Genomic DNA, 12,722 nt, shown 5'->3' with positions numbered 1-12,722 from the left:
TTTTGGTATAGTTTTGCATGGTTCTTGTTTATCTCTCAACCTTGATTGTTGATTTTCACCATTGAGTTGTAAAGTGAGTTACATATGGAGTGTTTGAATAGTGCCAGCCATCAGTGTTGGGTCACCTGGGGTTACTGTGTATAGACATGATAGATTTTGTAGAATACAAAAGTTCTTTTCCGAATTCAGTTATAATATGGGATTATCAGAATTGATCCTTCATTGTTATTTTTTTTAGCATATCATGTTTTATATTACAGATGAGTCTGGAGCCCCTCTAGGGCCCCCACTGGCCTTTGACTACAGACCTTACGTCATCAACTGGTGCCTTAATCTCAAGGTTCTCGATGGTTATAAGGTCACGCCAAAAGAGAGGTGGGTGAAATTAGCATATGAAATACATATAGAATACATTTGAGAGGCATTTGCATGCTCTCCATGTCACAGTCCTGCATTAGCTGGTTAATGTCTGCTAGCTGCCACCATAAAAACGATGAACATGTAATGAATGTATAAAAGGTTTATGTAAATTGTGGTAATGAATGATATAAAGAGAGGAGTCGGTGGTTCTTGTTGCCTCTCAGCTGGAAGTACAGTAATTCATGTATGTGAATTTTCAGTAAGTGAATACTGTTATACCTGTACTAGTAACATATTACTTCCCCTTTTGATGGAGATATTGAAGGAAAAGTAGAGACCAATTCTTTAAAACATACTAGTGTCAAATAGAGCCTCTTCAGTGTCATGAGCATTGGAATTTAAGAACATATTCCATCTTAAAATAAAGCAGTACCCCCAAAACTGCAAACACGGTAAACCCTCTCAATAATGAAGTTCTCAGTACAGGTACCAGATATTCCCAATAACGGATGTCTTTTTGTCTGGTATAATTAGTGGAATGAGCCATCACAAAAATAATAATAAAACTCAGTACATTAATAAATAGAGCTTTGCAGGAGGTGCCAAGGACACGTCTTGACTCTGTGAGCACTGAGGTTGTATAGGGAGTAACTATGGTGGTGGCATGACTACAGTATGTTCATGCGTGGAAGTGACTGTTGTAATATACAATATAGTGATAATAATGTCTTTGTAATTGCACTGCTTGGTGTTCTAGGATTTACAAGGTATGCCCCCTAACTGTAAGGGTAAATAAGAACAAATAACAAACCAAGAAACAGCAGAGAATAGTCAGTCACTACCATATGTGTGTGACCCAGAAGAAAGTCAAAGGCAGACTGAAACAGTGTACCATTAGATGATTAGACGCAGAGTGATGTGGTGACTCCTAACATGTTGTGGCTTATGTTAAACTGGGAATGCTTTAACTAGGTTAAGTCAGGCCATTTTGCCTTGTTTATGGATTTACTGCAAACCTAAACTAGGTTTGATTTGATTGGGTTGGGCTATGTCATGTTAGGAACCCATCTATCATGAACTGGGTAATTTTACAAACATAAGTATCTGTCCACTCACTTCAAGAGTCTCGCCTTGGCAGGAACATGTTTACAGCATTTTCAAATATTAAATGCAGTACTGTATTAATAAATACCATACATTAGTAACGTTGATGTATACATCTTATTTAAAATTTACCAATTCTTTTATATATCAACAATTATCTGATGACAATATTGTACCTCAGACTTTTTCTTATGGCAGCTTAAAAGCAGAGTGGCTGTACTCTCAGGGTAAAGGACGAGGCTTCCAGGTAGGTGAGCACCCTGCACTGGTCCAGTACCTGTCTGGGGTATGTCTGGCTGGCGGAGGTTGGGGAGGTGCTGACCTCCCTGATGATGATGATAAACTTGCCAAAATTCTCCAGTTAGCCAAACAGCATCAACATGATCTCAGACATTCTGTTAATGGACAGGATGTGAGGTAAGTCATTGCATCTGCCTCATCATCATCATCACTTTTTACCTAACCTAACCTGTCTCATTAATTTTGTTCTAGTAATATTAGCTAATGATTTTTGACTGGATGCTCCTTCAATTTCCCACCCCCCCTTTTTTTTTATGGAATTAGCCCACCAGGGCTCAGGTCATTGATCCACATGAGTGCCTGGGGGTAAAAATATATTAATAATAATAAGTAATAATAATTAATGAAAAAAAAGTAAAATGAAATATATAATAATAATAATGGACCATAAAAAAAAACTATCAATTGTAAGAAACAATATACAGTATGTTTGTTGTGTTGTCAAAGTAAGAGAAACAATTGAGACCCTGCAATTGTGTGTAAATGAGGCAGAAAGTAAGATCAGCAACCTGGGACTTGGTCACAATTATTGTGATGCCCTATGGCAGCAGGGTCTACCATTATGCTTCCAATATCTTCCCAGGCAGTAGTACTTCCCTGTTTGGTAGCTGCCTGCTACCTACGCTAGAATAAGATATAAATACAAACAGACTTCACTTGCCTGGCATATAATTATCTACATTACATTCATATTGGCCACCATTTAACAATAAGTGGTACAGTATCTTTTGCCTTGCACTACCTAGTTTATTAGAATATTATTAATTGTGTTGTACAGTATCATTATTCTTGCTTGTGTTTTAGTTTTGATTTACTGTATACAATTACTTAGCTAAACAGATATCATCCTCTTTTAGTGAGTCTTCGAGTGGGCGAGGCAGTAGGTCTAGCAGCCACCATGACTCCCCAGCAACGCACCGCCGCAGCGTTACTCGATCAACTTCTGTGAGACGCAACACTGGTTAGTTAACAGATTTATTCTTTCCTCTTCATATCCTCACACCATTTTTCTGCTTTGCTGCAAATGCTTGAATGATCTTAACTTCCCACTATTTTATTAGATGAGCAACAACTTCAATTTTTGCAGAATCAGTTTGTTATTTTTATAGTATACAATACCTCTGAAGAAGGTGCACTGAAATTCACAATACTGCAAGGTGTATTTCACTGGCATCTTATTTTTAATAGAGATGATATGCATTCTGCCTTAACCTCTTTCTCTCTCTTAAAGCTGCCTGTTGTTTGAATTTATATAGTACAAACTGTTCTTTTTAAGTGTAAACTCTGTAAGAACCTAAGCCTGGGGTCTAGTGTAAGCATAGAATATATTCATAAATCCTGTCATAGCATTCAGAGGTGGTGCATTCATCAGTTTGTGCCAAACTCATCACTGTGTTGTTAAGAAAAACTTCATAAAAAAGAAGTTACTTTTCTTCTTAATGCTTGATAGTTCAAACTCAGGAAAAAGATGTGAAAGAATCTGGTTGTAGCAGATATAGTCACAGTATTAATTTCTCAATCACTGCAGATTGTCCTTTCTAACCTCTTTATGGTCTTAAGTGGTTATTTTAATCGGCAGGTTTATGGAGTGAAAACAGGGTAGGCTCTCAGGGAGCCAAGACTTGTGGCTACTGACCTAGAAATTGTAAAATTTGAAAAATTAGTTAATCAGTCCTAACCATACCCGATTTTTTGAAAGGAAGCATTTGGTATATTTTCTACCTAGAGGTAAAAAGGCTGATACATGTAACAGTCACTTCTTTAGCTGGTTTTGTTTAGCTTAGCTGCAGAAGAACAAAGAAAGGTCAACCATCTTAGTTCCAATGATACAAGCCTTGAGGTTGGCAGCTACAGTAAACCATTGATAATTCGGCTGAATTATCTCAAATTCTGACTTTTCGACGCATATCCCCCCCCCCCCGGACACACACACAAAAATACAACAATAAAAAATTATCAGTCCATGTATGTGTACATGTACAGGTAATTACTAATTTTCAAAAAGTAACACTTACCAGCACTGCAGGCAAACAATGAAGCATTTTAGTAGGTAACACAGACTCATGGTAGGTGACACAGAGACATGATGGGTGACGCAGGGGAATGGTAGGTGATGCAGGTGATGCAGGAGAAATGCTACGTAAACAGTGCAGCACTTATGTATACTAGTGTACTGCAATTTGGTCACTTTTACAAAATAAAGAATAAAAAAAAAATTTCAATGTATAATTCAAGTCTGAGTAAATAATTAAACACTTAACTTCTATTCCTCAGGATATTATGGTCCACCCTAGTAAAACCGTTATCTTTATTACAGAGCAAAAGAGTAAAAATTTAAATACTCTAATGTAGCTTAGAAATAAAGAAAATATGAAGAGCATATGTGTGTGTGTGTGTGTGGGAGGTGAACATATGTGAAGGCAGTGAACTGAACTGCATGGTTGACTCACCTGCCTCCTTCCCTTCCATGTAACATCATGGCACACACACACACACACACACACACACACACACACACACACACACAGCTGAGACTGGTGGTGAGTTGGGTGTCTTAGAAGGTGTCTGGGCTGGCTTCGTCACAAAATTACTTTTTAATTGATATGCATTCTATTTGTTTCGGGATAACTCACCCTTCCATATCTTGGGAATTTACTAACGGCATTGGTCAAGAAGAGATAATTTTATTAACAAGAGAAAAGAATGTATTTGATACTACAGTGTTGTTCTTAAAGTTGCCTCTAATATATCATCATGTCCATATTCATTATGAGCATAACTAGGCATAACCCAGGCTAGGATTATGATGAATTTACTTTTTCAGGAATGCTTCCAGTGTACCACTTTGAAACCCTTAGCTGTCAGGAATGCTCTATGTACTAATTTAAACCCCAGGTTTTGGTGTCCCTCAGTATATATGTCCCCATAGTCAATATAGATAATCCTTATTCCACATAAATCCAAAACTAGTGTGCATTTATATGTGTTTTCCTGTATACTTATTCATATCATGAAAATTTGAGAAAATTGCTCATTACACCATGTTAATAGTATTATAAAAATAATCTGAACATGATGTTCTGATGTCATAATTTTTTTATTTTAGAGATAATTGTTATTTACAAATATAAGTGAACCAGTGTATTTAAAGATTTCATTACTAATTCCCTTATTTTCAGTTGATTACATTGACAACTCATTCTTTCAGTTCCCTCTTCCAGGAAACAATACTTCCCTGCTTTTAGTTTGCATTACCAACCTCCAAACATAGGCTGCTTATGGAGAGTGCCACCTAGCTTTTGAATATTGTGGTAATATAGTAACAGTCGACCCTCGTCAATTCGGACCCCTTTAATCCGGATTTCGGATAAATTGGACGAAATCTGAACTGTCCATATCAAATTTCTGGTTCTGGGATTGTCCCAGTTGCAATTGGGGTTGCAATATCAAATTCTGTGTCACTACTAAGATATAACAGTCTCTGGTGCACTCTAAGATTAAGAGAATACGGACGACTCAGGAGTGCTGAAGTGAGAGAAAACGGACTTTTATGACGGGGCACTCAAATAAACAGACATGGCTACATGTTTTGTGGACTAGCCACTGTACAGTATCCTTTTCATCACTTTGTAATAAACCTCGTTATGCCTATGTGTTTCTAATAATTATCATAACATTATATATTTATATATTTAGCGGTTGTACAAACACAAGGCCTCACACATGCCATTCAGACTGACAGACTTGACAAGTTTTACTAACCATAAAGACAGTTGAAGCTTTAAACATCACTCACAATGGATCTTGAATATTCCAACTGTAATCAGACATACCTAAGTTGCCTCAACAATTGCAACCCCAGTTGCAATATCAAATTCTGTGTCACTACTAAGATATAACAGTCTCTGGTTCACTCTTAGATTTAGAGAAAACGGACGAGTCAGGAGTGCTGAAGTAAAATAAAACGGACTCCTATGACGGGGCACTCAAATAAACATACACATAGCTGTATAATGTAATATTAACCCCTAAATCGGTTAATTCGGACAATCGGCTAAAACGGACACCCTTCCCCCCTATTAGTCCGTTTTAACGAGGGTCGACTGTAGTATTATTGTCAAAGCTTATATTTTGGTAAGAGTGGTTAATGACATAATAATGCCCATGGAACAGAAGACCTACAGTGTCAGCCAAGGAATGACTACTTGGTAGACCAGTACAGTTCCAGTCTGCTTTATGAAGTTTACAAGTGCATTCTTTGACCGTTGTAACTTGTTTTTTTTTTCTGCACCTAATGTATGGTGAAATCCTTTAGAACACTAAAACCTGGCTTGTTGACAGTGAAGATCATGGACCTGCATTCTAAATCTTGTTATTTACTATTTATTAAATACACCTACAATGCATCATTTGGTGAACAGAGCAATGATGACAAACTTGATTCACTGCAATAGGAGTCTGCTCTCATATATTAAAAATGTGGATATAGATTGGACATCAGGACAGTTCTTATTAGGTAAATATTCTTCTGATGGTTCATTCGCTTTTTACCCAAAATAGAAATGATCTCTGTCTAAAGTTGATAAAAGAATATTTGTTCCTAATTTTTTCAATTACTGTACAGTATTATTCCACTTAGGCTTTTGGTGTTAGAAAGTGACCGTTTATTTTTAGTTGGAATACTAAGTTAGCACTGAGAGCTAATATTAAGGCTTATACTGGATATGAAAGCTTCAGTCAAAGGAGTTTAGATATATTGTTTATCTTTTTATCTTTTTTTATAGGGTCAAGTGATGTGGTAAAATACTTTGAAAATATTTTTACTAGAAAGGAATAGTTAATGTGGGGCTTCTTATTGTTATTGTCAATACAGGCTACACTATTGTGATATTTTGCACACACAAAAATCATCACATGACTTAAGATGCTGAAGAACAAAGGAAGTGTTGAAGAAATAATAGGGAACTGTTTCCTTCCTATAATGAAACAACTGAGATACAGAGAAGGCCATCAACTCATCTTACATAAATTAGTCTTATAATAAAACTCAGTGCTCTACTGTTTACACAATTTAAGACACAATTTTTGCTGCCATTTATAAATGTTTTGCATACATTTAGGCCTCATTTATTTGTTACTTACTCCAGTCACCCTGTAATATCTTAAGCTGTTTAACCAACACTGAATCACCTAGATGTTACAGTGTTCTGTATTATTAGAAGAAAAAAAATTATCTCTGTTTTGTCATGAATTTCTATGAAACTATTTTTTTTTCACTAAGCTTTGAAAAAATACATATGGCCATATTTTTTTATGATAGCTTATATTACTTGCATTTAAGGAAAAGAGTTTTTTAAGATATCTTCCCAAGTTAATGGGTCATATATGAGAGACAAACATTATGCTCATCATCTTAACACTGATAACTGATAGTGTGTACTCACATCTTGGGGATGGGGCGAAGTTGATAACAATCTTGCACCTCTACAATGTTTGTAAATTATAATTGGGCCTTGCCAAGTTATCCCAAATTCCGACTTATCAAGGCACTTCAACCCCCCTCCTACAAAAATACAGCAATAAAAAATTACCGACCCATATATATGTGTACATGTACAAGTAATTACTAAATGTAAAAAAGTAACACTTACCAGCACTGCAGGCAAAGAATGAAGCATCATAGTAGAAGACACAGAGGTATGGTAGGTGACACAGGGGCATGGTAGGTGACACAGAGGCATGGTAGGTGACACAAAGGCATGGTAGGTGATGCAGGTGGCTAGATATGCCGAAATTTTCCCAGATTATTTTATATATCTCGGCATTTCCCTAGTTATACTAATACATTCCGAGACCATATCCATGCCGAGTTATCAGATGCCGAGTTATCCAGGGTTTACTGTACGTCTTGTTTTTCTCTCAATTTAATTTTTTGTTTAGCAGATCCTTTGCTTAATTTAAAGGAAAGATGAATTTATCTTTTTCCCTTGCATTTTCTTCTTTTATTATACTGTATACAGTAGTATAGTTCTTTGAGACAAAGGGGTTATGGACTTACTATATTACAGTCACAAATCTGTAATGTAGTGTAGTGAATAAAATGAAAATAAGGTTCATGAACCACTTAACCATTACTGCAGTTTTTGTCCTCAATACTGTACTACTGTATCACAGCACATTTAGCCCATAAAGTCAGAGGACCAAGCAGTGAACCAGAGAACATACCTGGTATATATATCCTTGTGAAATATTGCTCTGTCATTAGTTGGATGCTCTGATATCCCACAAGTCGTACAGTACAGTACCGTATTACCATGACACTCTTTATATATCACTGGTCGTATTACTTTTCTCTCTCTCTCTCTCTTGATCATTAATTGGTAGGTGTGTTTGGTTGCTTTGAGAAACACACTCATCCTACTTGTAGTAGAGGTGGTTCTGTGTGTGTGTGTGTGTGCGTGCGTGTGTGTGCGCGTGCATGCGAGAGAGAGAGAGAGAGAGAGAGAGAGATTAATCATTCCAGTCATTGCAAACATGCCATATATGGAATGGTCTGCCTCTGGTAGTTAACAGTGGATGTACCATATAAGAATGGAAACTCGTTGTGTGTCAAAAGTGTTGTACCGAGAGCTTACATGAAATTCAGACCATTTGCATTGAATGGTTTAATTAAGATATACATTGTATGTTTACAAGAGTAAATTTGTGTACCATAATGCAGATTCTCTGAGGTCTCCAGGCTGCCCCTCTATTCAACTGAAATAATTTAAAAGTCCAGAATATCCAGCATCAGTCCAGAGAGTTTTTGTTTTCATGGGTGCTGTTGAACGTCTGTGTGATGGTGTTGCGTGGCATGCCCCATGTATCTCAGTCTGAGCCCAGCCTCCTTACATCGTCTCAGTGTGCCGCACCTTGCTACCTCCACTTATTTACTTGAACTTTTTATGTAGAGTATGTATTATCTTTAACAGGGATACTTGGTGTAGAGTGTAGAGTACTGTACATATTTAAAGAAATGGATAAAACTAAAACGAGGCTTATGAAAAGATCAACACTGGGGGTAGTGGGGGGGGCGAGTGTTGCTGCATTCGCCAGGTTTATTTATTGATTCATTATTATATTCTCATATGATCAGCCTCGTATGGTGCATGAGTCATCATAGTTATATACATCTTCAATAATAGAAAAAAATAAACACAATATATACCGTATTTGACGGCGTATAAGACGCTTTTTTCTTTTTTTTTTAATGTATCACAAATTACCCTGCGTCTAATGCGCCCGTATTACGGATGGGAGGCTGAGCTCCGTAGGCGGAGGTGCCTAGCTAGGGAGTTTGGGACGAACAGTAGTCCACTAAGCAAAAAAATTGTGTTACTAATAATATTACTAATAATAAAATACTGAGAAACAAGCCAAATTATCACAATCTATTATCACAAACTTGCGGCAAATTTGCTGAAGACTTAAATAATGGCTTAACGGCAGAGGGAAGCTCACAACATCTCACTGTACCTCCTTCCCCAGCATACGTAACCCACACCAGATACATGTACATGTCTTTCATTATTTAACGACTGCGTTACCTTTAAGAAACATTTGTTTATTATCTAAATGAAAAATGCCCCTAGAAAGATTAAAGAAATGTTAACAGAAGGTTCAACCGCCAGTCAGCCATTTGCAATAATTCGATGACGCCAAAACAATAGCGATGGTGCTACACCCTGGTGGCCAGTTGCGGCAACACAAAACCTCACAGCCAAAAATCGAGTTTCACATCTTGTTGGTACCTGTAATTCTCTTGACCAAAATATAAACAAGCCACACAGCTGCTCTGATCAGAGGTAGAGTTGGGTTAGTATAATTTTACTATACAAATGAGATGCGTTCCCAAGTGTGACCTTTTCATATCATTTGTGTGTCTTTTTACCCTCTTTTCCCCCAAAACAATACAATTTATGAAAATTGCAAACTATAATCTTTAAATAATGTTTCTGAATGCACCTTATACAATATAAATGAATAATAATATGGTCACACAAGAGGAGATGGGACGCCATTGTTTTCGTTTGTGTTTACAGCCGGGAGTCCGGGACGATAGTTCTACACGAGAAAATTAAGAAAATAAGACCCTGGTTGTAGCTGTAGTAAAATTAATGTAAGAAAATGTATATACTGCATATATTTTAAGTAATGTTATTTTATGTTAATAAATGGAACAATGGAAGTAGCTAACCACTCTTGGCAAAGAAAAGAGATGGATTGGGAACGCCAACATATACGTGCACATTTAAGGATACTGTGTCATTTATCTTTTTAAGAATATGTACAAAAGATTCATTATTGTTTATTACTGAATATGTATATGATTGGATTCATCTTTATATATGCAAAATGAACATTACAATTCATTAATAATACGTAGAATATTAAAACACACAAGAGGATAAGAGACGGCATTGTTGTCAGTGTTTACACCCATAATGTCAGTTATCCACCTGAAACTGAAGAAAATAAGACCCTGGTTGTTGTTGTAGTAAAATTAATGTAAAAAATATGTATGTTTTAATTAATGTTATTTAATGGACAGTAGAAGTAACCACTGATATTAAAGAAAAAGTGACTGAGAGTGGAACGCCAATGTACAGGTATACGTGCGCAATCAAGTAAACATACTCATTTATCTTAAGGCTATGTACAAAAGATTCATTATTGTTTATTACTGAATATGTATTTGATTGAATTAATGTTTATATATGTGAATTGAACAATGCAATTCATTAATAATACGCGGAATATTAAAACACACGAGGAGACAATATGGCATTGTTTTCGTGAGTGACAATGGTTCTACATAAGAAACTGAAGAAAATAAGACCCTGGTTGTAGCTGTAGTGAACTTAATTTTAAAAAATTTAATACTGTACTTGTATGTATGTTTTAAGTACAGTAATGTTATTTAATGTTAATTAATGGAACACTAGAAGTAGCTAACCACTAATGGTAAAGAAATAAAGCGAGACGAGTTGGAATGCCAACGTATGAACAGTAAGTGCGTACATGTGAAAACATATCGTCATATGAATATGAAAGCAACACTTATTACTGTTCATATATGTTTTAAGTAATATTTACGAATGTAAAACAAAAATTCTACTCACCAATGTTGGTAAAGTCTAAAACATAAGGACTGCCAATGAATATTGTGAGAGCTTTTACTCAGATGACAAAGTTATCAGGTTCAACTCTGGCTGAAGCTGTAGCTTTCCATAAAGCTGTTGCTGAAACTGTTACTGAACCTGAAGTTGATGTTGAAGCTGCTTATGATACTGAATTTGATGGTGTAGCTGAAGTTGATGGTTTAGGCCTTCGAATAATAAAGCTGTCTAAAGAACCTTGCACAGCTGCTTTCTTTCTCATTACAGGTGTATACATCTTTATGTAGAGATCATTTGCATTTATTTAAATTTTAATGCTTTGTTCTATTAATGGATCCACTTCAGAAAATGTGTTGATTGCTTGCTCCATATAATATCCACAGACCTCTCACATTTTTCATATCATTTTAGCACATCTAGTTTCTCAGCTAAGCTTATACACTTTCTTTTAGCTTTTGAAACAACACAACCATCACTTACTCTCTTGCTCATGTTGATTAGGGTTGCAAAAATGCTGTAAGAAACCTGAGAAAGTTTTTCTCCTGTTCCTGTTCCAGATGCGTGAAAACAAAAGGCCCGCCAAGCTTCGATTGTTGTTTACCACTCATTAGCCAGGCAGCTTCCTTGCACAAGGAACTCTTCATTTTTTTTACAGTAATTTTAATTTTTTTTTATAATACATATCGGGATTTAGTTATTAAATTGAATTGGGTCCTAAATTAACTAGGGTCTTAAATATGAAAAGTTGTTGGTCGAACCGTTGTTATCGGAGTCTTTACTGTATATTGTATTTACTTGCACAAAATCATAAGTTTTCCCCTACAAAATCACTTTCAATAATTGTATGACAAAACATACTAAAAAAAATAAATCCACAAAATATCCTTGTAAAATGGGGGTGCGTCTTATGCGGCGGTGCGTCTTATATGCCGGCAAATACGGTAATTTGTAACGAGGTGAAGGTAAAAAGATAAGCTGTATAGGAAGGTATTCACTCAGGATGTATTCCTGGAGAGAGAGAGCTGTGTGCATATCAGCTTAAAACAGTGTTAATAACTTCATTCAGACTGGATTGAGTCATAAAGTTTTGACGCCTGTAAATGATGTTTTAAATACTGTTGTACAGTTTTGTAAATTTAATTATTTCAAGAGTCTTTAATTAACACTAATGAAATTTTTACATTCTGAATCCAGATCCTTAATCAGCATATAAAAGAGTACCTTTGTATAAAATTTGAACAAATTCTACGTCATGACCTCATGTGCCACAATGCATGCTAAGAGGTTGGGCATTTTGATTGCCACTAATGGCTTTTTTCTGGAAAGTGAAGAGTAACGTGCTTAAGCATAATAAGTGAAGTGCATGCTTGTAGAGGATATGAAAGTTACCAAGAAACTGCACCATTGGTTGTGAAGCAGTGTGAGACTGTGAAACTCGGACAATACTGTACATATGATTTTTATTTGGTATTGACTCACCAACAGTAAGTCTACTGCACAAGTGTAAGATAGGAGAAAGAAGATTCTTCACTGGGATTTAGTTAAAGAACAAGTGAAAAATTTTAGTGTGACTGGTGACAGACCCCTATTATCCAAAAAATGTAAATCCTCAGATAAAAGAAATCATAAAACCTCTCATCCCTTTGTAGTCTCTTATATTACATAGGTATTTATGGTCAGAAGATCAACTAACTACCAAAAGAAGTAATTAAAAAATATTTGGGGGTTAGGGGATCACTGTTTTATAAGCATCACTGAGAAAGACAGATATCATTTCTGTACAGCACAATTACTCTTTCA

The 12,722-nt window shown here is 35.9% G+C and overlaps 1 protein-coding gene across 1 annotated transcript in view; it reads left to right on the top strand.

Annotated features, from left to right (window-relative positions):
- LOC121866471 (mucin-5AC-like) overlaps positions 1-12,722 on the top strand; it is a 43,006-nt gene that overhangs the window by 13,785 nt on the left and 16,499 nt on the right. Inside the window, exons 7-9 of the mRNA XM_042366178.1 lie at positions 261-375; positions 1,663-1,881; positions 2,622-2,725. Coding sequence (XP_042222112.1) covers positions 261-375; positions 1,663-1,881; positions 2,622-2,725 — 438 coding nt within the window. The remainder of the gene's footprint in view (positions 1-260; positions 376-1,662; positions 1,882-2,621; positions 2,726-12,722) is intronic.

This window comes from Homarus americanus, unplaced genomic scaffold, assembly GCF_018991925.1.
Source record: "Homarus americanus isolate GMGI-L3 unplaced genomic scaffold, GMGI_Hamer_2.0 scaffold16430, whole genome shotgun sequence".
NCBI lineage: Eukaryota > Metazoa > Arthropoda > Malacostraca > Decapoda > Nephropidae > Homarus > Homarus americanus.
This window is presented reverse-complemented; position numbering and strand designations above follow the sequence as displayed.